General features: G+C 32.8%; 1 protein-coding gene across 3 annotated transcripts in view; it reads left to right on the top strand.

The window, feature by feature from the left end:
- The window catches only part of Ola1 (Obg like ATPase 1), a 147,211-nt gene that overhangs the window by 84,751 nt on the left and 34,812 nt on the right, over positions 1-27,648 (top strand). For all 3 annotated transcript variants that reach the window (XM_005324607.4, XM_078017621.1, XM_040294488.2), the window contains 3 exons: positions 5,118-5,293; positions 17,728-17,808; positions 18,119-18,216. In XM_005324607.4, coding sequence (XP_005324664.1) covers positions 5,118-5,293; positions 17,728-17,808; positions 18,119-18,216 — 355 coding nt within the window. The remainder of the gene's footprint in view (positions 1-5,117; positions 5,294-17,727; positions 17,809-18,118; positions 18,217-27,648) is intronic.

Genomic DNA, 27,648 nt, shown 5'->3' with positions numbered 1-27,648 from the left:
TCCAAGAGTTTGAGACCAGCCTAGGCAACCATAGTGACATCACTTTACACACACACACACACACACACACACACACAATTATAAAGAAGTTGGGAACCAGAGTTTAGACATAAGATGGGACTTTGCATTGAAGAATGGTCTAGAAATTTGAAGATTCAAATTTTGTTTTGTTTTGTTTTAGAAGAATATTCGTCTTGATTTTTAACATTGTATTTAATCATTTGTCTTCTGGTTTAGAAATGTAGCCCCAAGCCTTTTACTGATTTTGGTGGAACTCTTGATTACAGCATAGATATTCCCAACATTTACTATTTTTTTCCCCAACATTTACTATTTACAGGACGAACTGGAAAGTAATATGAAATAATGTAGCATACAGGATATCCTGAAATTTTGAATTATTAAGATCTTCACATTTGTGTAATATTTTTTTCCTCTTTCTTTTTTTTTTTTTTTTTTTTAGAGTCTATACTTTGGTTACATAACACCTTTTGTTTTCATTCCTGATTTGGGCTTTTAATTTTACATACATTGACTTTACAATAATGAAAATAAAGACCTTTTACTTGAAATCTTATGGTGATTTTTCTCCCTCCTCTTCCCCCTTTCTCTCTCCCCTCACCTCCTACTTATTGATTTTCTCTAGATAACATTGTTTTCTTTAGTTCTCTCACTTTTTATCCTGTCTTTTTGTCTCCTCTCAATATCCTAGTGCAATTCTTCTCAATATTTGAAGTACAGCAATTCCCTTTTACCTGGTTCCCTAGTTCTGGTCTTTTAAAAATGTTGCTTTCTGTTTATTACTAATATAAGAACCGTTGTTGGCTCCCTAGTGACTAGCAAATGAGATCCAGACTTAACACTGAGATCTGGACTCCCTGTCCTGCACCCATACCTGATGTAATGAATGTTTATCTTTTACTTCTCTCCAATACAATTTCTCACTATGACTAATGAGTTTTGTTTATTTCATACTTTTATTTCTTATCCAGTGCTTTTCCCTGTTACTTGTCATGTCCTTTAACTTATTTACCTATACTAACATTTTTTCATTTTTAAAGGCTTTGCTGATTACCTATTATTAATTATATTTAAGGTCCTTGCTAGTGAGTGTTGCTCTCCCTTTTTAATAGGTTAGTTTATTTTCCCGACTAGATTATATGTTATTAAAACCAAAAATTCTTTTGTTTTGATCTTTGTTTTTAGTTCTTACGGACTTAGCACACTGATGGATGTACAAGGGAGCTTTCTTCATTGAGGAAACTTACATTTAGCAAGCATTGCTTAGTTAATATTAATTAAGTGGTTTGTATATGTATTGAGAGCCTGGAAGTTAATATACCAAATAATTCTTTATCTCTGCATTTTATAGTGGTATAGAGTATAGAAAAAACACAAGTCATATAGATCCATCTTGACCCCATATCCTCTTATTCACCACAAAAACTCTAAACATGCTATTTGGCATATTAAAGTTTCTGTGACAAATGGTTTATAAAATATTGCTGTAAAGTTTATACTTAGACAGCAAGAAAAGATACAACAGGTGTTTTACAATGTACTTTAGTTGTCCAGCCAAGGATGTTTTCTTTGAAAACTGAATACAACCTAAATGTATGAACTGATACACAGCAATTCGTTTTCTGAAGACCTGGATTTCAAAATATATTTTTATTTCTGATTATATAAATAAAACTCTGAAGGACTTTATGGAATAAAACAGGCTTTTGTGAATTGAGTAAACCAATCAATTTTCACTCCATTTGTAATCACTGAAAATAGCCAATTCATCATTTAACTCACAACTTTAGTGTAAACATTGACACTTTGCATTTTTTCACTTCGTGAATAGATCTTATATTAGAAATAATTTATATAACTAAAAAGTCTTTTGGTTTCATTTTATTGTTGCCTCAAAATATACTGGAAACACAGAAGAATTCTATGGAAATTTTCTTAGAATGTAAAAGGGGTAAGAGAAGAGAGTTAAGAGACATCAGCATTTATGTGGAAGTACAGCAAGAAAAGAAATGACCTAGGGACTGGGATTGTAACTCAGTGGTAGAGTGCTTGCTAAGGATTCCTGAATCCCTGTGCTCAACCCTAGTATGACAAAAATAGAAAAAAGAATGACCCCAAAAGAAATAGCTAGAGAAAATAGCAGAAAATCAGGAGAATATGGTTTAAAAGGAGCAATGAAAGAGACTTTCAAAGCTCTGAAGTTAGATGCTACCGAACAGTCACTTCCTAAAGAATAGCTGTTTGATTTAGCATTATGAGGCTAAATCAGTGGGGTCCTTTCTGAGATTGATTTCTGGTAGCAATGTAGAGGCAAATGCCAGACTACAGTGGGTTGAGTTATAAATAGAAAATAAAGAAGTGGAGAGAGTATGCATAGACAGCTTTTCAGATAGTATGGCTCTGAACTGGAGGAAAGTAAACAGTTGCTGGAGTGGGACTTAATGTCCAGGGCGACTGACATAAACGATTTTATGCAGAATCTTAAGCTACTTGAATGTTCTTGGAAAAGTTTTAATGAAAATGGAGATGATGCAAATAGAGGAGAAGGAAGCGTAATAGATTGAGGTCTCAGGAAATACAAGAAACATTTCATTTACAGAGTAGCTTTTGTTGGGAAGGAATAGGATCCAGAACAGAAATGGTAGAGAGATTGACTAGGGATAATAAATAGTGTTTTCCTTTTTACTGCTGGGAATAAGAAAAAGGTTGAGGAAAACCAGAAAGGAGATTTAGTTCTCTACAAATGACATGATTTTTCCTTATGAAGTGAGAAAGACTAGGTCATCTGCCAGGTAGCAGAGGAGAAGGGGAAAGCATAGGAAATGGGAGTGAAATCAAGATGGTTTGAAAAAAAGGACATACTTTGTTGTGAGAGGAAACATGGTAGGATTCCTGGATAAGAACTCTTTGTGATAGAATATAATTTAAGCCTAGTTTATGGGTAATTTTCTAACAATCATTTGAAAAATAAAGATTTAAACTTGCTACTTGTGTTTTAAAATGAATGACTTGGGGGCTGGGGTTTCGACTCAGTGGCAGAGCACTTGCTTAGCATGTGTGAGGAACTGGGTTCAATTCTCAGAACCACATATAAATAAATAAAATCAATATTTTTTAAAAAGTAAATAGTTTTTAAGTAAAAACAAAAGAATGATTTGTTTTTGTAAAAAAAAAAGTGTGTTCATTATAAAAAGTTAAAAGTGAGACACAACTATGACAAAGAAGTTTGACTAAACATATATACTTCCAAAAGAATCAGTCACTAACTCCTTCTCTGTTACCTACTTGGTTAAAATTGAGGATTGTAATGAAGAAATTGCCATTTTAAGTCTGCTAATGCACTGTAAAAATATTGTTGAAAACATCACTATAGTCTAGTCATTGGGCCCTATTTTTCATTCTGAATGTCATTGACGGCTATTATTTCTATAACTGACCAGGTTACTAATTTTGCTTAGATTGCCAGGAAGCTAATTTTTATTTGTTTGTTTGGTTGTATCATTTGTGTAAGATGCCTCAAATCATCACAATAAATAAATAAATAATATGCTTGGGGGGGGTCCATTGTGCTTATTAGTAAAATATAATACACCTCATTATTTCTTACTAATTTTGTTTATATATATTTGACATTATATAAGGCGATAGTTATATACCAAAAGTACTCAAATATTATTTTAAATAGTTATATTCTAATTGAAATAATATACTTATTATTACTGAATAATCCACATTAGGATACAAACAACTTCATTATTTTTAATTCTAGGAAGGTATATTCTAAAACCCTCTCTCTCTTCTCATTTTACTACTGAGCTACATTCCAGCCCTTTTTATTTTTTATTTTGAGACAGGGTCTTGCTAAGTTGCTTTGGGCCTCACTACGTTGCCATAGGCCTTGCTAAGTTGCTAAGGCTGGTCTTGATCGTGTGATCCTCCTGCCTCAGCCTCCCAAGTTGCTGGGATTACAGGCATGTGCCACCATGCCTGGCTATTTTAAAACTCTTTGTAACCTGTCTTTAGAACATCCAAGTCTTTGGTATCTAAGAATGAACTATACTTACTGTTTGTCTTACTAAACTCAAGGAAACTCTTATAATTTCTATGATACCTCTCTTGAAAGTAAAGATACTTTATGTTAGAAAATATATTGTTTGGGGAGTATAATCAAATTGGTAATTTTAATAAAATTAATTTGTTTATAAATGTGTTTATTGTTTTGTGGATATATCATTGCTTTCTGTTTATAATATTTCTTCGTATTTGTTCATTTTTTTGTGATACTGTTCTTTATCTGGTAATTTGAGTAAATCCCAGTTGAATTATGTTGCCACATTATGTCTTCAAAAGGGCATAAAGTCAGTACACATGCTTCAGTAATATCTGGTTGTTTTACCCTTATGTTTCCAGTTGGCAATTTGAAATTATGGCTTCAACTGCACTTTAAATATGTGATAATAGCATGTGTTTCTAATAAGGGCCAGCACCATTTTGTTCAGATAGTGTGAATGGTTGTCACTCATATATGACAAATGCACCTTCATCTGCTTCTTTGATAGCCCCCTAAAAACCATACCCTCAAATCAGGCCGATGAAATTAGCTGCTGTGTAAATTGTGTGTCTGAGTGGTTCATTATCTAATCACCGTCAGAACCACAGTGATAAAGTAGATTGAAGCAGGGAAGAGGTCTGCCAGATGATTTCAGCCGCCCCCACCCCCCCAAATCTGGTTTCCCTTGGAAACCCTAATAGTGTGGTTTAGAACTTCAGTCTTTCATGCCTGGAATTCAGTACCTTTAATGTACCAAACTTGGAAATGCCAGTAGTTCTGGAACATAATTTTTTTCTGTAAGGACTATACTTTTACTTATTTATTTCAGTCAGTTTTTGAAATGTTGAGGCTCTTGAACTGTTTTGCTGTCAGTGCTATTACTAAATGGGGAAAAAAAAATATTTTGTCCTACTTGGATACAATTCAGAATAATTTATTCACTAAACCGATTTGCTCACATCTAAAAATCTTCCACTCTGCTCTCTTTAATCATAATGACCTTCTGTATTTGTTTATTAAATTGCTTCCCTTTAATTCATTTTAGGTGCTTTTGAAGATGATGATATCACGCATGTTGAAGGAAGTGTAGATCCCATTCGAGATATAGAAATAATACATGAAGAGCTTCAGCTTAAAGATGAGGAAATGATTGGGCCCATTATAGATAAACTAGAAAAGGTGGCTGTGAGAGGAGGAGATAAAAAACTAAAACCTGAATATGTAAGTAAAAATTTACAGCTTCTTTAGAAACTTAAATTTTTTCTTAATTTAAAAAATAATAAAAATAAAGCACATAAATCATCTAATTGTTACAGGGTTTTAGAATGCAAGAGTTATTACTGATAAAAATTTTTTTGAGAAACTTCATTTTTTTGAGCAACCAAGGGTCATGATGATAGTCTATATAATGTGTTCTTGGCAAGCCATAGTTAGTAATATGGAGTGTTTATGTGGTTACAATGCAGACCTTTGAATTTTAGTGTTTGATGAAGTGTGATTTTATGATGAAAAGCACCAAATTTAAATAAATGACTGAGGATATGAATTTCTTGGATTTTAATTAGTGATTTACAGAAAGAATTGGTCTTCCATAGGGATTGCCTGAATGAGTGCATCCTTTAAGTAGACATGATTTTTATCTTTTATGGAATGAAAACATGCATCATTGTCATTACTTTTCAGATATGTTTTCTAGCACATTATTAGTAACATTGTAATAGATGTTTTAAATCAGTTTTGAGGTTTTTAATTTTAATATGATTGAATTCTTTTACATTTAAAAAGCCATGGTGGGCTGGGGTGTAGCTCAGTGGCAGAGCACTTTCCTAGCATGCATGAGTCACTGGGTTCGATCCTCAGCACCACATAAAAATAAATAAAATAAAGGCATTCTGTCCATCTACAACAACAACAACCAAAAAAAAAATTATTTTTTTTTAAAAAGGCCATGCCTTAGGTGTCCATTTTCTTACTTATTAATATCTTCTAAAAATCATTGTTACTTTTAAATGCATCTTTGTCATGGGATGATATTTCTTTCTAATTTTTCTATATTAAGTTTAATATATACACTTGTTTTAATTTTCTTATTTTTAGAAATTGTGATTTTCCCATCTTTCCCCTTCCTCATTTATTTTTAATAAATTTGCAAAACTTCAGTATTAAGGAAGAAATCAATTACAGAATTAATTCTAAATTTGGGCACACTAATGGTCAATAACTAGTGGTTAAAAAAACACTTGGATTTGGGATAAAGAAACCTGTGTTGTGCTATTGTTTTCCTTGGTATTGAGCAAGCCCAAGTTGCTTTACTTCTTTTAACTTTTAAAATCATCTATTTCCTCTTTGTATAGAATGGAAAATGGAGAGATTTGTCTGAAGAAATCGTACAAGGTTTAGAAGGGCGAGGGGTATTACAAGTTTGAGTAAACATTCCTGGGACTGAGATGTAGCTGAATGGTAACATACTTAGCTAATATGCATAAGGCCCTGTATTAGATACCCTGCACCACCAAAACAAAACAAAACAAAATCTTATACACGCACACATCAATATACACACACCTTCCTTTCAAAAAAAGGGAAAATTTATGGGAAAGATGTTGGCATTGAAAGTAATTCATTTGTTCCAACCAGCATGGTTGTAATCAGAGTAAGTCCTTTTTGTGGTCCCCTTTTGTTCCTTGAAACTACCTGATATCCATAGATCTTTCAGAAATGTTAACTAACTTAAAAGTAAGTTTGCCAGTCTTTGTTTTATTTAAATGGGAGAAAAGGGCATCAGACTCTTCTGATATTCTTAGGCTACCATTTTCCGATTTTTCTATCGAAGCTAGAATGTGTTATTGCTTGTAACAACATTTCCTTCTCATTTTTAACTATTTTCCTCAAATTCACATACAACATTTGTAAAGCACCTCTTGAACTTATGTTTACAGGAAAGTTGAAACACCTTTTCCTTAATCATTTTCCCTTTCAATATCAAGCTCTTTTGGATAGATAGAAAACATAGCCTAATTTTTCTAAGAAGTGTTGTTATTCTACCTTTTGTTTTTCCTTATTATTAGGTTGATTTGCTTGAAAACAAATTGTAGTTCAGTGTTTTTCAACCTTTTTGTTATTATTACCAATGTTAGGGAAAAAAATTGAATTTAAATTAATTAGTTTAATTCCTCCCTAGTGAGAAAAGTTAAATACTAATAAGTATTTAATCCTAATAAGTAGGATTTTATCAAATAGGGTTGAGTTTTTGAGGACCATATATATGTCCCCTGACACCAAGAACCAATTTTTTCCCTTCCTGGAAAGGTATTAACTCCCATTGAGAATGCATACTATATAACAAATTTAATATTTATACATACAGTAAAAACAAATGGCTTATAAAATTTTCTTTTAGATTTTTATTAAAAATAGAATTTTATTTATGTGTAATTCAATTTGAAGAGAAGATTAACATTTACAGGGCTGGGGATGTGGCTCAAGCAGTAGCGCGCTCGCCTAGCATGCGTGCGGCCCGGGTTCGATCCTCAGCACCACATACCAACAAAGATGTTGTGTCCGCCGAGAACTAAGAAAAAATAAATAAATGTTAAAATTCTCTCTCTCTCTCTCTGTCCCCCTCTCTCACTCTCTCTTTAAAAAAAAAAAAAAAAAAAGATGATCAAGTACCTTGTCTATGGTACAGTAGTTGCACATCATCTACATACATCCTTCTCTATACTTTAAAAAAAAAAAAAAAGATTAACATTTACAAAGATCAAGTTTTCAACCAGATCAGGCTAACTATAGAGCCAACGTTTTGTTCTGCCTTTTTTATTTAACATTTTCTTTTTAAATTATAAAATATAACATACAAAAACATACACTAATAGCATATTTATCATTTAATGTGCAGTTGTAAACAAATACTAGTTAAAAAAAAAACTCCTTACATATCAGGAAATAAGAGTACCCCTACATTTCCCCATCACTAACCAATGTTCTGATTTTTATAGTAATACTATTTTTACTTTTTAAATATCACCAGATGGTACATATACCATCTAAAATAGTATGAATGAGTTTTGCCTGATGTTGAATTCAATATGAATTGTAATATGTATATTTGTGTATGTATATATTTGTGTGTTTGGTATGTATCTAGAAGTCAGTCAGTAGTGTATATATCATCAACTGTTTTGGATAGCACTATTTTCATAGTGTAAGAGAATTTATCCTGTTGTCAACACTTTGTATTGTCAGATTTTTTGTTTTGCAATTTGATAGTTATGGTATTTGTGATTCAGATTTGCAGCTCCCTAACTATTTAAGGTTGAACTCCTGTGAAAATGTTTATTGGACCTTTGAGGACATCTACTTTGTTAAAGTATTTGTTCTAACTCTTTTGCTCATTATTCTATTGAACTAATGTCTTTTTCTCATTAATTTTTTGAAAATTACTTATATATTCTGGACAGTAGGCCTTTGTTGTAAGCAGATTGCAATTATTTTCTGCTCTTTGGCTTTTCTTTTTTTCTTTTTATGGTATTTTTTGATGAACAGGTCTTAATTTAAAGGTTAGTGTTTTCTGTCTTAAGAAATCTTTCCTACCTTAAGGTCAACAAGATAATCTCCTATTTTGTCTAATAAAATCTTCATTGTTTTGCTTCTCACCTGGAATTGATTCTGTTGTTGTTGATGATGCTGAGATAGTCATCCAATTTGATTTTTTTGTTGTTGTTACTGTTGTTCCCATGTGGAAGGCCTGTTGTTCCAGGTCCATTTCTTAAAAAGACAATCCTTTCTCTATTTCAGAGAAGTCTTTGTCATAAATCAAACAGTTAATAGTGTCTTACCTGTTAACATCTGTAGGTAGGCACTTTGACTCTACCTGCTGTACTTCTGTTACTTGATCTCTTCCTATAGCAGTGTATTGTTTTTATGTTAATTTATTTAGGGAAATTATTTCCTTCCAGTGGCCTCCAAAGAGAGAGTTAAAATCATATACATTGACTTTTGCTATTTGTGACCTATATTCATCAAACTGAAATTTTGTCTTTGGACTGAATGAAAGTGTTTTGAGGTTTCTGTTTGAACTTGGAAAAGTAATGTTGTAAGAGATGTGAAGCATATGCAGACATGAGAAGGCATAAAGTATAAGGATCATTTCTACCTTCACTAACTTGAAATATGGTAGAGACCATGTAATTTATAAATAAAGATTAAGAAGAAATTCTTGTTAGGCTTGGTGGCATATACCTGTAATCCCAGCAACTCTGGAGTCCTAGGCAGGAAGATTGCAACTTGAAGGCCAGCCTGAACAACTTGGCAAGACCCTGTCTCAATAAAAAAAATGGAGCTGACAATGTCGCTCAGTGGCAGAGCGTTCCTGGATTCAGTCCGTGGTGTACACACACACACACACACACAAAACAAAACAAAAAAACCCAGAAGAAATTTCTGATGAGTGTTCTTAGGAGTGTGCCAGTTTGAGGCACAAAGCCAATGAACACACATAACTCATTTAATGTAGTCTATATATCTTAGGTTGGATTTCCTCAGAAGCAGACCTTGAGGCAAGGATTAGAGTACAAATGGTTTCTTTGGGAGAGGTATATATCAGGTATATTTACTGAGATAGTAAACAAAACAATATAAAGTATGTAAATGAGCAGGTTGCCACAGTGGATAGCTAGGACTCAGTCCTGCAGAAGACCTCTGGAAACAGTGTAGATATCTGTGGGTAAGCATTTTGACTTGTAATTTTCTACTGAAAGGACAAGGAAGCTAACATGATTATCAACCAGTTTCCATCAGTTACTGGTTATGGGCTACTTTTAGAAGAGTGCTATTCCCTGAAGTTTGATATCTATGTTATCAGAGCACAGTGCTTAGGCAAAGTTAAAGATATTTGCCTTATAAAGCCATTAGCATGTACAGGACTTTTGAGGGCATAGAGATGGGGGCAGAAGGCATTAATAGTCTGTGTTCCTCATCTCTTTACCCAGTGTACATTTACATTTTTGTCACAATCATTCTACTTATTTTTAGTTGTTCATTTGTTTTACAAATTTAATTTGCTGGTGTTATATATTTTTTCTTTCTTTGGATTTATCTTTAGTTTTCTCTGTAGAAATAAGGTACTTATATGATTATGATATCAACTACTTGTTATAGGGGAGTTTCTTTTTTAAAAAAAGTTTCCTATGTTCTTCATAATATGGTCTGAATGTATATGTGATAGATATAAAAGGGAAAGTTATGAGAAAGGTAGGTAGGTCATTTTGTTCACTAGGTATTTACCTGATTATTCTTTAATATTGCTGATCCCCTCTCCCTGTTCATTTAATTGGGTCTCCTTTATTTTCTGAATGATCTTTTAGAAATTAAACATTCAAACCTCTTACTGTGAAATTTCCAATTTCCAGATTTAAATGTCATTTATATTTTTGTTAATAAGCAGGAAAAAACTTCAATTAGATATCCTGTAGAAAAAAATAAGCCTACTTTTAAATGTTAAAACAGAATCTTTCCTAAGGGTAAAGTAGATCTAGTCTGACATAGATGACATCTTTAGTAGTGGGTTTGCTGTCTCAAGTAAAACTGAAACACTGTAGGAAAGTAGGACTGGGGTTAAGCATTTCATTTTGGTATCCACCAAGTAAGTGTATTAGTTTCCTAGGGCTGCCATAACAAGTGCCAACAGTGGAAGACTTGCAAAATGAAAGAAATTAATATTTTGCAATTCAGTAGGATTAAAAGTCTGAAATGAAGGTGCTGGCAGGGCCCCTGATACTTACCTGTAGGGTTGAAATCCTTCCTTGCCTTTGGCTTCTACTGGCCCCAAGTGTTCTAAGCCTGTTATGACATAACTCTAGTCTCTACCTTAGTCTTCACATGGCCACCTACTCTCTGTGTCTCTATTGAAATTTCCCTCTTCCTGGAAAGACGTTAGTCATACTGGATCAGGAACCCATCCTATGACTTCATCTTATTTGATTCTCAAATAAGGTCACATTCTGTGTACTGGGGATGAGGATTTCAACATATCCTTTTGGGGGTCATAATTCACCCCATAAAACCAAAGCATTAAGATAAGGTGTAATCTTAAATCTATTTAAGAAAGACAATGTTGGAAAATGAGGGCTAGGGATATATGTCAGTGGTAGAGTGATTGCTTAACATGCATAAAGCCCTGGGTTTAATCCCCAGCACTGCCACTAATCACTTGTGTTATCATTTTTCCCCTGACTTTTGCTTACTTAGAATTAGTTATTTATAACATTATGCCTACTCTGCTCTGTATTTTTTCAATGTATCCTTTCACCTTAAGTCTCCAAATTTATTCTCTGGGTATTTCCTAATTCAGATTCCTGAAGTCAAGCATCACCTTGCCTCAGTGAATTCCCATTTTGGCAGAACTTTTGCAGGAGACAACTAAATAGAGTCAAGTGTCTACTAGTTCTGACTAGGAGACTGTCTTTGTTAGAACTGTCCTCTCAGCAGAAGCTGTGAACTGAGTCATGTTCCTTTGGAAAAGGATTGGGAGCCACATGCCATATTGAACAATGTGTTTAGTATTCTTTATAAAAAGGAATGAGACTTGAGCTTTGTAGGTCCTCAGTGTTCTCGGTTATTTATTTGAGGATAGTAGTTAGGAAGTACAAAGCTGTTCCAGGATAATACAGAAGTACATATTGTGTTGGAGCATTATAACTAATATTATACTCATTTGAGACCAGACTGCTTTAGAATCAACAACTTATATATACCCTGAGAGGAAAGGAACAAACTCATGTAAGAACTGATATTACAGTGCATGGGAACATTTCCCCAGATATTCTTACCTATCCACTTTCTCTTTTTCCACAAGAGAGAGAAAAGGTAAGCCTTACAGAAAAGAGGTATTTGCAGCATTGATAAAGAACTTTTCTTCAGAGTATGCAAGGAATTCCTACCAATAAATAAGAAAAAGGTAGCAAAATGAAGCAAATTCCCTGTTAGTCACTACAGAAATTCAGACCATGGTGAGATACCATGTACTTACATAAGTTGAAAGACTGATAATACCAAGTGTTGGAAAGACTGAAACAAATGGAATTTGCATCCAGGGCTGATAGAAGTAAAATCAGTACATCTGCTTTTGAAAACTGACTAGCAACATATACTAAGTTTACATGAATATGTGATCTATGACTGAGCAATTCCAGTCTTGTGTATATACTCAAGGGAAATGGGTGCAAGGATTTACCAGAATGCATGTATAAGAATGTTTACAGCAGCTTTATTCTAAATAGTGTAAAAATATAATTTGGCTGCTCATCAGCAATAGAATGGATACATTGGAATCTTCCTATAGTGATACGATACAGCAGAGAAAAACACTAGAGCTACAGGTTAACAACATGGATTAATTTCTCAAGCAATATTTAGCTAAAGAAGCCAGACACAAAATATTACTTATATTGTATGAGTCCAGTTTTGAATATTTCAGTAACAAATTAATTAGTTATGCAAAGAAACCAGGATAGTGATTATCTCTAGAGAAAAGTGAACCATTTGACTACCCTGCTAGTAATGTTCTATTTGTTGGTCAGGGTTGTAATTATAGGGATGTGTTTATTCCATGATAGTTTGTTGAGCTATATCCTACATTTTACTGATTGTATGTTATACTAAATATTTCCTCCTCTTAAGCCTTATCAATAGACCATTGGTTATCTTCTTCTGTACCAATTGTGTGTCAGTTTGGAGTTTTATTTTCCTACTTTGATTTTGTTTAACAGAAGTGCTCTCATTTTAACATAGTCCAATTTAAAAATAATCTTCATTATTATTATTATTGCTTTTTTGTTCCTTTAAAAAACATTTATCAATAAGAAAGACAGTAGAGTGAATCAGGCATAATTTTCCTATGTTTATATATGAACACACCACCAGTGAAACTCCACATCATGTACAACCATAAGAATGAGATCTTATTTAGAATAAGTTATACTCCATGTATACATAATGTATCAAAATACACTATACTGTCATGTATATATAAAAAGAAAAGACAAACAAGCATAGTTACACTTCCGAACTGTGTCAGAGAAAAAAAAATAATAAAATCGTCAAATCTAAGGTCATAAAGACAGTCTATGTTACCTTATAGATGTTTTATTCTGAAAGAGCTTTACTTTTTATTCTATAAAAACTTTACATTTTGTATATAGTAGAAGATGAGTAAGGATTCTTTTTCTTCCCCATAAGGATATTCATTGACCCAATACTTGTTTATTTTGTTTTTTATTTTTTATTGGTGCATTAAAGTTGTATATAATAATGGGATAATACTATTTCTTGAGAATCACAACTCAAATAGTATATGTATGTTTCTGTCGGTTAGAGTATACAATAGAGGACTGTTTTATGAGAGAAAGATTAATTTGAGTTTTCCTCAATTTGGTAATTAGAGGTAACTGGAGGAGTTGGAAGAAGCTGTATTAGTAGATTTCTGTTGAGACTAGTTTGAGCTGGAAGACTTTCTCCGATTATTTTGGTCTGAGTGCATCATTGCTGTCTGTGTTAAAGCCACGTAACCAGCACAAGTCATCTCATTGGGATATCATCATCAAATATTAGGGTGGCAGGTTTGGCTAGGCTAGAGAAATGTCAGACTTGGAAGTTATCATTATTATGGAATATGAGTCAACCTCCCTGATCAACTGTGCCATGTCTGTCCATTTAGCCATGGAATCTTAGGATTACAGATGGCAGGCAGAGACTAGCTGAAGTCCCTATTCTCCCACTCTGTGAATGTACCTTTATCCACCACCCCCCATTCCAAAATGATGTTCATTGGTTAAAAAAAAGTTTAAACAGTGTGGTATTTTTTAAAATGAAGGAAGAAGGGGAAACACTCTCTGGAATCTAACCTAGAGATTTCTGTGACTAATAATGTAGTGTGATATCTGTCCAGTTTCATTACATAGTCTACCTATTTATGTATTATATAGTTTCAAAACCACAGATGGAATTACATTATACATTCTACCATAAATATTAATATTTATTTTGTACCTAGAACTGTGCCATGTCTGTCCATTTAGCCATGGAATCTTAGGATTACAGATGGCAGGCAGAGACTAGCTGAAGTCCCTATTCTCCCACTCTGTGAATGTACCTTTATCCTCGTGATTACCATGTGTTCAAGTTATTGTCCCAGTTTTTTTAAAAAATACTTTTAGTTGTAGGTATAAATAAAATAAAATAAAGATATTGTTGGCACAATACCTTTATTTTATTTATATTTATGTGGTGCTAATGAGTAATGTACATATTGGAGAGTTGTGTATGTGCTGTAAAGGAGCATCCAAGAGAATATATTGCCATTTTATAGACCATTGGTATTTAATCTTTCTTTTAAAAAAAATATATATTTTTTTATTTTTTAGTTGTAGTTGGACACAATACCTTTATTTTATTTTACTTATTTTTATGTGGTGCTAAGCATCGAACCCAGGGCCTCGAACGTGCTAGGCAAGCACTCTACCGCTGAACCACAACCCCAGCCTGGTATTTAATCTTTCAACAATAATGTCAACAATGCTAACTACTATATTTATTACCTGTGCTGAGAACTGTGCTAAACACTTTATGCGTATGATCTATTTTGATCTATACAACAAACCCCAAGAAGTAGATATCATCTGCATTTTATCAGTGGAGTAGGTCCATGGACCTGGTAAATGGTAAACCTGTTGGATTTATTCTGACACTTAAACATTATGTTGTTACTTCTTGAATTAGTACACTCCTAAAACTTTAGTCTAACCCCAAAATTCAAATGACCAGGAATTTTTTGTTATGTATCTCCATAATATATAGAACTTATTTTCAAAATGAGGAATTTGTTAGTTATCAAAACAGTTCAATTTAATTCTCTTACATCTATATTTCTATGTAAAATAGTAAAGAAATATGAAATCCCAAAGTAACCTTTAAATGGATTAAAGATTAAAGTGTTAGTTATGTTTTTATTATGTTCTAATTTATATTTTATTATATTCTAAAAATGGGTAAAGTATGCATGTTTTCAGTTAATGAAATTCAGTTACCTGGAACCTTTTATTGTTCTAGCCATCATTCATATATATTTGCTTTTATATACAAACACAAGGGGTAAAAAAATTCAGTCAAGTAAGCATTACATCCAAACAAGTGCAAATGCTTTATCTGCTTATGAGTTTTTCAGGTAGGGAATATAATGTCTTTTAACATTTTGCTAACATTAGAATTAATTTTTACTTTATATAAGAAAAGGACAAACAAATCATACCACATACGATCATTTATATGCAGTAACCTCATGTGGTTGCAGTCTACTTCTGTTTTAAGTAAAAACCGACATCATTAGTAAATCTGAGGTGTCTTTTCTTGGTTGTTAAATATTTTAAGGGGATAATTGAGAGCACGTAGTGCCAAATATTTTATTTCCATCTTTTCAAAAACTAGGTTATAATTTGTAACTTTTTCTAAAAATATTTGAATGTGACTTCAAGGAATATACTATTTGAGAACTTACGAGTCAATCAAAATTGGGGCCTTCCTAATTTGTAGTATAATATGTTGGCATAAAAGAGAGGAGAAAAACAAAATAGAAGAAAACCTTGTGCCAAAATGCTATTGTGATAAGATATTTGAAGTAGTGATCTAGTTAATTTAAAGAGGTGTATTCAAATTCCTTCACTAGTGATTCTGTGCTTTTTGAAGCCCGTTAGTTTTGTAAAAGTGTTTACAGTTACAATAGTATTTTACACATTTTATATGATTAAAATTTAACTCCCTTATTTTTGGATTGACTTTCTTTTGTCTATTTTTAAAATTTTCTTTCTTTAATTGAAAAAACTGATGGAACCAAAAAAAGATGGTACCACTGTTTTCTCCTTCTTTTGTATAATCTTGTTGCGTGTCTCTACATAAGCTGTTCTGGCCACTCATCATAGTAACCAGCTGGGCCATTTCACCTGCTGGAGCCATTAAAGAGGACTCTCTCCCCCTAGATTAATCCCCTCCGACATTAGTTTTTTGCACTGACAACTGGAGCAGGCATTCAGAATTTGCAGGTGGCCAGTGTGACGCACATAATTGCCTACAATTTTAGGCAATGAATAAAAATGGTCTACATTACTTGTCAAAGGTTGTATATGCAATGCCAAGTGAGATCTATGGGAAGCCTTTTAGGGTTTAAAGAACAGTTAATAGCAAGGCTGCACAGGGCTTTTTTAATCATAATGCATTTGTAATATAGCACTTTGATCTTCTCCTTGTAGGAAATGGTGTTACATTAGCCACTTTTAAACATTTATGAGTGAAATTCAGTTATACAAGAGTAAAAGTGATTATTCTTAAGCAGAACATGTTAGATTTCATTAAAAGTTTTCAGCTTGCCCCTTCCTTGTTAAAATCTGTGGGAAGTCCTTTTCCTGGAGGGTTTCAAATCAGGATCTAAGAATATGGGGGTTTTTCCTTATTTTTTCTGTTGGTAACAGCAAGATTTGGAAGAAAAGTATACTAAATATTGAGATAATTTATATAAGTAGACATTTATGGGAGAATAATTGATTATGGTTGAGTAAAACACATTGATGGAAATCTGAGAAATCTATTAATAATAATTGTTACAGTGCATTTTGAGAAATGCATATTTAAAACATACCCATAAATTATCTGTAACAGAAAAACAACAACAATAACAAAAAAGCCCCACATGACTCTCAAATGTGCTTCTTCTGGGAGAGCCAAGTTTGACCTTTCAGACCTGAGAGCCTTTTATTAACACCTGCCTGTAAGGAGAACCTTGCCACACGCAGCTTTTAGATTCAGAACCACAAAACTGATGAGGAAAGGCTTGAAGGGTTCAGTTTGTGTCACTTGCTGTTTGCCGTTTCCATTTCACAGATGATTAATCTTTCTGTGAAGAAAGGCCAGAGAAACAAAGCACATTGGGCTCTTCCTGCAGTTACTCCTTCTGAATGCACACTAGCTTGCTAACTAAAAGGCCTTTAGATTTCCAGCAGAGAGAGATGTTCTGAAAGTGAATGCAGCTGGTTGGAGGTCACCAGTGCAGGGCTCTTGCCATTGTGTAATGGAGGCTTTGGCAGGTTGGGGTGGGGGAGCTGCAAAAGAAGTGGGAAGGAGAAGGTGTGGGTAAAAATTAATTCAGAAGGAAAAAGATTTTGGTCAGTTGATTTAATATTTTGGAAGGGAGATCATCAATAATAGGCTTAATTTCATTTATTTTATTTTTTTAGGAAAAAATATAATTTAGTCTCTTTCCAATATACCCTCTGCCCCCATTTCCTAATAGCATGTTTGTCTTGCATGTGGCATCACTAGGTAATGTAGAAATATTTTTAACTCTAATATTATGTCTATGATGTGATTGAGTTGTCTTGAAATTTTTCAGACTGTTACTAGTTTTGCTAACATCTTCATTTTGTATATTAAAATTTAATGCCTTAATGTTTCAGTAGTGTTTTTTTTAATGCAGTGCTGAAAATCATTATGTGGTTTAATTCCCCTTTACTTAAAAATTTTTTATCCTTGAGGATTTGAAAACTTTTAATATTTAATATCTAAATGCTTAGTATTTATTTTATATTTGTTTTTTTCTCAATCATATATAGGACATAATGTGCAAAGTCAAATCCTGGGTTATGGATCAAAAGAAACCTGTTCGATTCTATCATGATTGGAATGACAAAGAGGTAAGTTATAAATATGCTGTTACTGCCTTTGATTTCTTAGAGAGTAAATTAGAATTGTCATTATTTTATACTTATCATTATATGTAATAAAACTTCTTATTTCTGTCAGTACTTGTTTATTCCTAGGCTTATTAATTTTTCCTTTTCCTCATCCCTCACCTTCCTCATTTCCTCATTTTCTCATTCTTGGTATTTCATAAAAATGAAAATGCCTACTTGTTTTAAAGAAGGTGTACTTATAAATTATTCAGTGATTTGCTCATATTTACCCAACTTTTTCAAAGTGTTCTTTCTCTATCCTCAATTTTAGATTGAAGTGTTGAATAAACACTTATTTTTGACTTCAAAACCAATGGTCTACTTGGTTAATCTCTCTGAAAAAGACTACATTAGAAAGAAAAACAAATGGTAAGTTTTTCCTCTCCAGATATACTGAGAGAACTTAAAAAAAAAAACAAAACTGTTCAGCAATTTTGAATCATACATATTTATTTAGCAAATTTGAGTTCATTGGGCATTATTGTTTTTATTCATTGCAAAATGAAAATCAAAGGTTTTTGGAGCAATAAAACTTGAAGCTAGGAATTCCTACCTGTGTTGATATTTTAAATGACTTTAAAATATCCTTTTGGTTTTGTAGCTGGTCATAAATTTTAAAGTACAGATTGAATGCTTTAAAATAAACTCGGGGTGGGGGTAGGTACCATTCAAATACTTTAAAAATGTTCCAAGGTGAAAACTATGCATTAATGTATTGTCATTTTTGACATGTAATCAAAACATACAAGATTTGTCTTAGAAACTCCAAAAGAATCATATATCCACATTTGACATAGAATTCATTTTAACTTGCCTCACTGGACCCTCAATATTTTATACTGTTGAGTTATAAAATAGATCAAAACTATCAAAAGCAAAATATCTGAATTCTCCTAAAATATATTGTCAGTTTCTCCCTGTACTTCATTAAGTACTTAGATGCACATGGTTTCAATTTTCCATTAAAAATTCTCATTTCCATATGATATCAAAGAGTGAGAAGGCTTTAAACTGAAAAATAAACATTCATAGACTAGAAGCCAAAACAATAATTAATGTCAGATGGTTAACTCCAATAAATCATTAGAATAAATTCTGTGAAATTACTGCAACTAAAAATGCCCTGTTGATATTACTATAAGACATTTTGTTTTCCTGATAGGGAGCTGAATTTAACCTTTTTATTGGTAATGTTCTAGTAAACACAATTTAACCTAAAAACATTGTTCAGACTGGTCAGTGTCCTCCAGCAAGTAGTTAACTTTAAAATAATCGGTTCTGTCTTGTTTCAATTCTTATAAATTTGATGATTAATGAGTTAAAAATTGTTACCTTTAGGAAGGAATTTTAAAATTTATTATTTGACCTCAGTTAATAAATCTTCTCATGGTAGTATGAATGGTAAGCTTTCCTGAGGCTGAGTGAAACAATACAGACATCAAAGTTTACATGAAAAGGGATGAGTCAGTTTCCTTGCCCAAAGGGGCTTCTCACACCTGTATTTGGATGATTACAGGTAGAACTCCATGGCTCTAATTGTATAGTAAATACCATTTCCCAGACCCTAATGGTAGACAGACTGCTTAGGAGACGCCAGTCTGTGATTTAGCTGTCGCCAGACACCCCATGTTTTTTGTGAGACCAGTTGTGATGATGATATGGTTATAGCCAATTGAAAGTAAGCTCTTGTCTAAATAACAAATTTTAATTTGTAGCAATGTAGAGGTATGAATGATCATATTTTATAAAACAAAAGTTTAGTAGGTTTTATGTGTAACTAATGATCTGGTTTGAGGTTGGGGTATGTGTATGGCGGGGCGGGGGGGGGTGGATCCAGATCTTGTGGAAGTTAGTGTAATTGTAGCTGAAAGATCAAAGACTGGGTAACTGAGTGATGTTCCAGAAGAGAATTTACCACATAGCCATTTTCTGTACAGTTTCTGCCGCCTGCTGTTCCTATTTTCCCTCAAGCTAGCCATTGACTACCCCCTGTGCATCCCTGCTCGTAAAAAATGATTGAGGAAGTATTTGTCATGTATTTATGAGTGGGAAACATTGTGTGATAGGGAATGGCATCTACTGGAGCCAGAAAGATTGCCATTTTCCTTTCATTCAGCCACTCTGCTACAGCTTTAAATCCTCTGTTTATGCAACATAGCCTTTGTATTAAATTACAGAATAAATTTTTATTATTAAGGATATGAACACTAGGTTTTCATCATTTATAACACTGCAAGCAGATGTAAATAGTTAAAATTCATTTTAACTACTAAATCCATTTAATTGTGTTAACATCTTGTTTTTTGGTAATGTTTATATATAAGCTCCATTTGTATTAGTTGCTCCTTTAGCAAAAGAAAAAGTTTCTGTTTTTTTAAGGTTAACTTGTAATGTTACTGTGACAAATTAAGACCCATACAGGAAGCAGAAAACTTTTAAACAGAAAAGAGGAGGAGAGGTTTGTGGCTTTTGCCACAAGAAAAAAAAACTAAAACTATCTTACAGGTCACCATTTAGAAGTAATGAATATTTAAAATATTATTTAAAGTTTGCTTTAAATTTAAATGGAAACATGTTATTTTTCAATTCTAGAAAAAAAGGAAGCATTTTGAAATTGAGTAGATTTGCCGACTTTTTGAAAGACAAGAACTGGAATGGGTCCAAGCATTTACTCACTAGTTTTAACAATGTTGAATTCATTATTTTGATGATTTATGATTAAGACCTCGCCCCTGAAGTGATACTAATGTGTTAGCCAGCTTGGTTGCAGTTGTTTTACAATCAAGATGAGAGAATCCATTGGAAGTTTTTTTTTTTTTTTAATTGTTGTTTCTCAGATGAATTTAATAAAACCATGTAGGAGTTTTTGTTATTCTTGGTGGATGCTAATGATTTTTGAACAATTGAGGTTTTCATTTTCTAAATATTATCAGTTAATTATAAACAAGATTATACTATATGTAGTATTTTCATTTGAGATTGCCTACTGAGTCATGGTGTCAAGCAGGTACAGAACACTTGAACTGTCAAACCATTGCTTTATTAGGGTTTAGATTTCAGTCTTTGCACTTTTCTGCTATGTTAGTAGTGTATGCTATCCAATTATGAAATCAGAACAAACTAATTTTAGATATGTTTTAAACCTAATAGCTACTAATTATGTTTCATTTTTTTATTCTCTTGTCCCCATCTGTCTTGAAATTATTGGTAAGGGACTTATGTTATTATTTATTTACACTGCATATTCATGTTCACCTGGAAAATATAAATAAAATTTAAGACATTCAGACTTCCTCATAGTATATGTGTGTCTGTACACATGCATTCATTATAAACACATTTGTTTATACCCTGGTGGATTTGTAGTCACATAATATTTTCTTTTTTGTTAATATTATATGAGTTATTCTAAGAGATGAAATTGATTCAAGATAGGTAAACAGATACTTGGAGTCTTTTAAACCATTGTAATCAAGGGCAGTGTCAAGTTCACAAAGTAAATTTTAAATACAAGTAAGTTTTATTATTAATTCTTATACAATGATTCAGTTCTCCCCAACACACACACTTGTCTGTCTTGTAGTTTTTCATATAATTTGTACAAAACTAAAAACAGTGCGGAGATACTATAAATTGTATACCTAGTTAGGGGAGAAATCATGGAATAGATCTAATGTTTTCTTATTTTCCTATTCTTTTTTACAGATGTGCTTTTTATGTGTAATAATATTTGTGAATTTATGGGGGTTTTTTTACATGAAATGATTTTGGTTACTCAGCAATTTCATATTCTTATCAAGAGGTACTAATTACTAGTATACTTTTTACTTCATATTATGAAAAAGATACTTGTAGAAGAAAGTGTATCTCTATATGAGCATTATGCTATTGATGCACAATATATATGTATTAGGAATTTTCTCTGATTTGTTTGAATTTGCCCGATATTTTTTATAGCCATTAATTTCTGTTTGCAAGATGTTTCACTGAAAAGAGAATGTGGTACATTTGGGCGTATCCTTGTAATCTTCATTAGCATCATTTGCTGACTTAGTGATTTGTGAGTGATATGATTTATCAAATATGTCGGGACTTTGATTTTTTTTAAACTATGCTCCACATAAACAGGAAAAGTTTTATTTTTTTTCCTAGCTTTAAGAGATTAAAATGTTTAAGCTGTTAAAAAATGTTATATCCTAGCATTTGACACTAAGCTAAAACAAGTGTTCTCCATACATGCACATACACCTATGATCTAGGAAGTGAAAGACAAAATTTGGTTTATAACTACACAATGTTCTTTAAATTACAAATGATTTATGTATACAGAGAACCCTTCTTAATTTGGTGAATAATTGAAGGACATATTTCTTTATGCACCAGAGATGAAGGACCTCTAGTTCAAATTTCATTTCCAAAATAATGAGTTAGAATGATCTACACTCAAGAATGAGAATTTTGCCTAGCAATAGGTAAAAAGTAAGAATTCTAAAGCTCAGAAATTATAGGACTGTTGGATGTAGAGCCTTGTGAGGGGTTTAGAATGGAGCCTCAAGACAGAGTACAGGCTCTGAAAAATGGGTTTCCCTGGGAGAAGATTCTAGAAGAGGATGCTAATTTGAGCCATTTCAGTATTTTGCTTAAATATCCTGCTTGTGCACATTGTTTTTTCCTACTCTTTTCGCCTGTGCTTTATTTATGTTCCCCCATCACAAAACCTAGCTTTGGAGTTAATGTTCACTTACTGGATGATTTAAGTAGACTTTTGAAGGCTAGACTGAAATGCTGGGTACCATTAAAAACATTGTTTCTATAAGAAAAAAAGAACTTTTGAGAAACTTTGATAATGTGTTCTATTTATAAATTAGGGACTAGATATTTTTAGGAACTTTTGTTTACTTAGAACATAATTTTAAAATTTGAAATACTGGTGCAGTGGTCTTTATTTGCTGCTCACTAGTTCTTTGACTTTGGGCAAATGACTTAGCCTTTCATGTAGAAAGTAGTTCATCCGTATTGTTCACATAAAATGTGTTCTAAATAAATAATATTTCCCAAATTTAATTTTCAAAGCTTAAAAAGAACTCAGTAATAGAGAAAGAATGTGTTTGACCTTTGGAATGTATTTTCTGAGTACATTCCCTTGGTTTTTCTTTCTGTTATTTAGAGTGAGGAACAAAATGTATTATATATACACATAGAGCAGTATAATATTGCTGCCATCATATGATCCTATGGTCCTACCATCTACTTCAATGTAATTTTACTATGTGCATCTTAGATTATTTTACACCCCATGGCTTCCAGTAGTGTAAATTATTTGTTAATTATCACAGTAGCATCATTTTTAAAATTAGGAGTTTGTTCTTTAAAAAGTCTTTTTAAGTAGTTTCATTGTGATCTATATCTTACTTTCTCTGTTGTTTGAATATATGTATGTACATGTGTGTTGGTGGTGAGGCAGGGAAAGTAAAGAATTAAAGATCATCCCTAAGGTTCCCTTCTAGTACTAGAAATTTGTGGGCAGAAGGTTGGTTGTTTTTTTTTTTTTTTTTTCTTATGATGCTGGAAATAAAACCATGCCTTGTGCATGTTAGGCAAATGTGCTACCATTGAGCTACATCCCCAAACTGTAGAATTTTATGATTTTAATGAATTGAACTATACCAAATTCAGAAAGCAAAGATGGCCAGGCAGATATTTATTGTCTTTTTACCTCTCACATATAGCCTTATGATGGTATGTTTTTTTCCTGACTGTAAAACTGTACAGAACATTCCTGAGGTTGAAAGACCCAGTTTAAGAGCAGCTTTTCTGGACTGTGTTGGAGATAAGACCTGGTCTTTTCCTATTCTAATTCCTTCTCCCAAATTGCAATTGCTTGGAAATAAGTTTTTTGAGTCTAAGTCTTACCATCTTCTTCACAATCTTTCTTCATAGTGGACAGCTGTTGCTATGACTAGAATGACACCAAATTGAAAATAAAACTTATTCATAGAGGCCAGGCTTGGTGGCACATGCCTATAATCCCAGGGGCTCTGGAGGCTGAGGCAGGAGGATCATGAGTTCAAAGCCAATCTCAACAATTTAGCAAGTTGCTAAGCAACTCAGTGAGACCCTGTCTCGAAACAAAATATAAAAAGGGCTAGGGATGTGGCTTAGCAGCTAAGCATCCCTGGGTTCAATCCCCTGTAACCCCCCACCTCAAAAAAAAACTTATTGTACAATTGGCATATCTGTATTTGAGGCTAGTAATGGTACTCAAACTGTTGCATGACCTAGAAAGCATTTTCCTGTCAAAAACATAAGATTGTGAGACTCATCCTCAAAAGCTTATTTAATTCACAATATAGTAGAAATAATACAACTTAGGTATCTGTGACCATTTTTTAAAAATTCTGCTTTAAAACCTGCTCTGAAATTATCAATTTATAAGTATACCCCTGTTTAAAAGGTTGGGACTACCTGTAGGTATTCAGTTTTTTTTAATGCTTTATACCAAGAAAAGGAATCAACTTCATAAAAATATGTTACATATGAAGACTCTGAGCTCAAAGAGGAGATAGTTATTGACGTTTTTTTTCCCTCTCTTTTTAAGCAAATAATCATTGAGCTTCTGTGTGTCATGTACTTTTCTAGGTAGTGAACAGAAAAAGCCTGTGCTTCCATAGGGCTTTGGTTTTATGTGATAATAAGCATCCAATAAGAAATTATTAAGTTTAATGTCCAGAAATTATTAGCACCATGAATAAAAGCAGAGCAGGATTAATAAAAGCAGAGCAGGGAGGCTATTTTAGTTACAGTGGTTAGGGAGGCCTTGAGAAGTAAGTGCATACACCTTGAGAAAATCTGAGGGTGAGGAGATGGCAAGTGCAAAGGCTCTGAGGTAGCCAGATGGAATAAAAAAGGAAAATAAGGTAAAAAGAATAGAGGGATCAATATGTATAGAGATTAATAGGCCATGGTGAGGGCTTGAATTAATTTTTCCCCATTTAATATCATTGATTTAGCTTCTCCTAAACCAAACCAAAAGACATACATGAGAGTTCCTGCTATGTGACAGGAACTCTGAGATTAGAAATTGCTGAGATGTTAATAGAAGAATTGATGAAACATATTTACATAAATATTAAAACTTACTAAATAGAAGTTTTATGATGTTATATTTATTAAACAGATATTATCATGCCCATTTTACAGATAGGATAATTAGAGAAATTACAAAACCTGCCCACGTTCTTGTAAGTTAAGTAGTAAAAATAGATCCATTTGACTTATATTTTTGCCTGTTCCACACATGATGACTTGTGGCCAAGAGGTAGTACAAGATATATTTGTGAACCTCCAGAAATCTGATAACTGTGTGCTTGTCTTAGGATAGTAAGTTTTTTGCTGCTGCTGTTTTTGCTTTATCTTGTAATTTTGTTAACTATATAATCCCTATTTTTTATATTAAGTATTGCATAATTAGTGTACTTATTTATTTATTTTTTAGAGAAAGAGAGAGAGAATTTTTTAATATTTATTTTTTAGTTTTCGGCAGACACAACATCTTTGTTTGTATGTGGTGCTGAGGATCGAACCCGGGCTGCACGCATGCCAGGCGAGTGCGTAACCGCTTGAGCCACATCCCAGCCCTATATAATACCTATTTTTAAGAGACAACAGCAGTATATTTTAGCACACACTTTAGCATCCATGTTTAAGTATATACTATGTATAAAATTTTGTTCAAAAGATACAGCGGTCCTTATTGAAACTAGAAATTCTATTAAACTTCCAAGTCTAAAATATAGGAATGCCACAGGTTAGATCCTTAAAAACATAAGTGTAACTACAAATTAACTTTTGTGTAGTAATACAATAAAAGATTTGACTTATTTTTTAAATAACAAACTAGAGAGTTTGTTAAAAATATCACTGCTAGGACAAGGGAATTGATGTGTAAATGAACAGAGAAATGAGGGTATACTATGAAAATGGAATAATGGCAGATAATTTGTGTGTCTAATGTTGGGCTAGTAGTCATGTCAGTCAACACTTACCAAACCCTTAACTATGTGTCAATTGTATTTAAGATTCCCAGCAATCTTTTTTTTAATATTTATTTTTTAGTTATAGGTGGACACATATCTTTATTTTATTTTTATGTGGTGCTGAGGATCGAACCCAGTACCTTATACATGCGCTCTGCCTCTGATCTACAGCCCCAGTCCCACGACTTCCAATAATCTTATAAAGTAGGTATTATTACCCACATTTTGAGGAGAGGAAAGCAAGTTCAGAGAGATGAAGGTAGTTGGTCAAAATTAATAGCTGGACAGTGGTGCCAGGATTCAAACCTAAGCAATTTATCTGCAGAGCTCATATTCTTCTTTACTACTGTGCCATTATATCTCAGCATTGGGGCACTAGTGGGTGATGCTGGAAAGGTAGACAAGCCCTGAGAAATATATCATATACTAGTCACATTTCTTATCACTCTAAATTTCATTTTGATGAGGCTTTATTGTTGTTAGACAGTTCATGCTCAACAAAATGAGAGATCAAAAATTCATTATAGGGCTGAGGATGTGGCTCAAGCGTTAGTGCACTCGCCTGGCATGCGTGCGGCCTGGGTTCGATCCTCAGCACCGTATACAAACAAAGATATTGTGTCCGCCAAAAACTAAAAAATAAATGTTAAAATTCCCTCTCTCTCTCTCTCTCTCTCTCTCTCTCTCTCTCTCTCTCTTAAAAAAAGTTCATTATAACATAGAGAATGCCAACTAAAAGTAATACAAAAATTTTGGTTTTGTGGTTCTGGACTTATCTCTAAAATCTATTTTCCAATTTAATATCCCTTTGCAGGGACAATAATTTAAATAGTTTTTATATTTAAAATACATATTGATTCTTTTGTCACAATAATTGCTTTCTTTAATCATGTGTGTGTGCTTGTTTTCTGGTGCTTAGGGATCAAATTCAGGGTTTTGTATTTGCTAAGCAAGCAACACTTCCAGCCTCATTTGAGTTTGTTTTAACCACATACTAATTTATTCTATTTCCTTACAGTCTCAGTACTTGAGATTTATATTTGATAACTACTTTAGGAGTAGAGATGTGTGTATACATATCTTTTATTAGTTAAAGTACAAATGAATTATTTGCACAGTATTCTGGTTAATTACTATATCAGTAACTACCATCTGTTGATATACTGGACTTTGGGGAATTTAAATATGTTCAATCATTTGGTTTAATTAATCCTCGTAACAACCTTGAAAGGCAAATTTCTATTCACTTGGTAAAGAGAAACTAAGGCTTAGAGAAGTGAAATAAGAAACCCAGTTAAATGTTTTAAAGACTTCTCTTAGCTCAAACTCATAAGAGAAAGTACAAAGATTTATTTTTTTATTTTAGCATCCTTTTCATGCAGCAAAATGGCACACAAAGAATTTTCTATGTTGTTGATATTCTAGCAAAAATTATACAGAAATCCATGCCTGCTAGAGAACATACATAATTGCAGTGTTTCATATGAACTCAAGATATTTTGGTTAGTGTTTGTTAAAACCCTTGATTTCTTTGCCTACCAGATTGAATAATACTTTTCTTAAAGAAAAGTGAGAATTAAAATATTTATATATTGTGAGAATTTAAATATTTTACATATATTAAGTGAAATAATTCCGTGACCAAAATAGGTCCTTTTGGCTTGAAGTCTAATTTTACTTAATTCTAAGAGCATATGTATATGATGTATATATACATATAGATGTAGATTGATGGTCAGTTGGTTAGTGTCTGTCATTGTAATTA

The sequence above is a fragment of the Ictidomys tridecemlineatus genome, chromosome 7 (genome assembly GCF_052094955.1).
Source record: "Ictidomys tridecemlineatus isolate mIctTri1 chromosome 7, mIctTri1.hap1, whole genome shotgun sequence".
Taxonomy (NCBI): Eukaryota; Metazoa; Chordata; class Mammalia; order Rodentia; family Sciuridae; genus Ictidomys; species Ictidomys tridecemlineatus.
The sequence above is the reverse complement of the archived record's forward strand: the minus strand, read 5'-3'. Positions and strand labels throughout refer to the sequence as shown.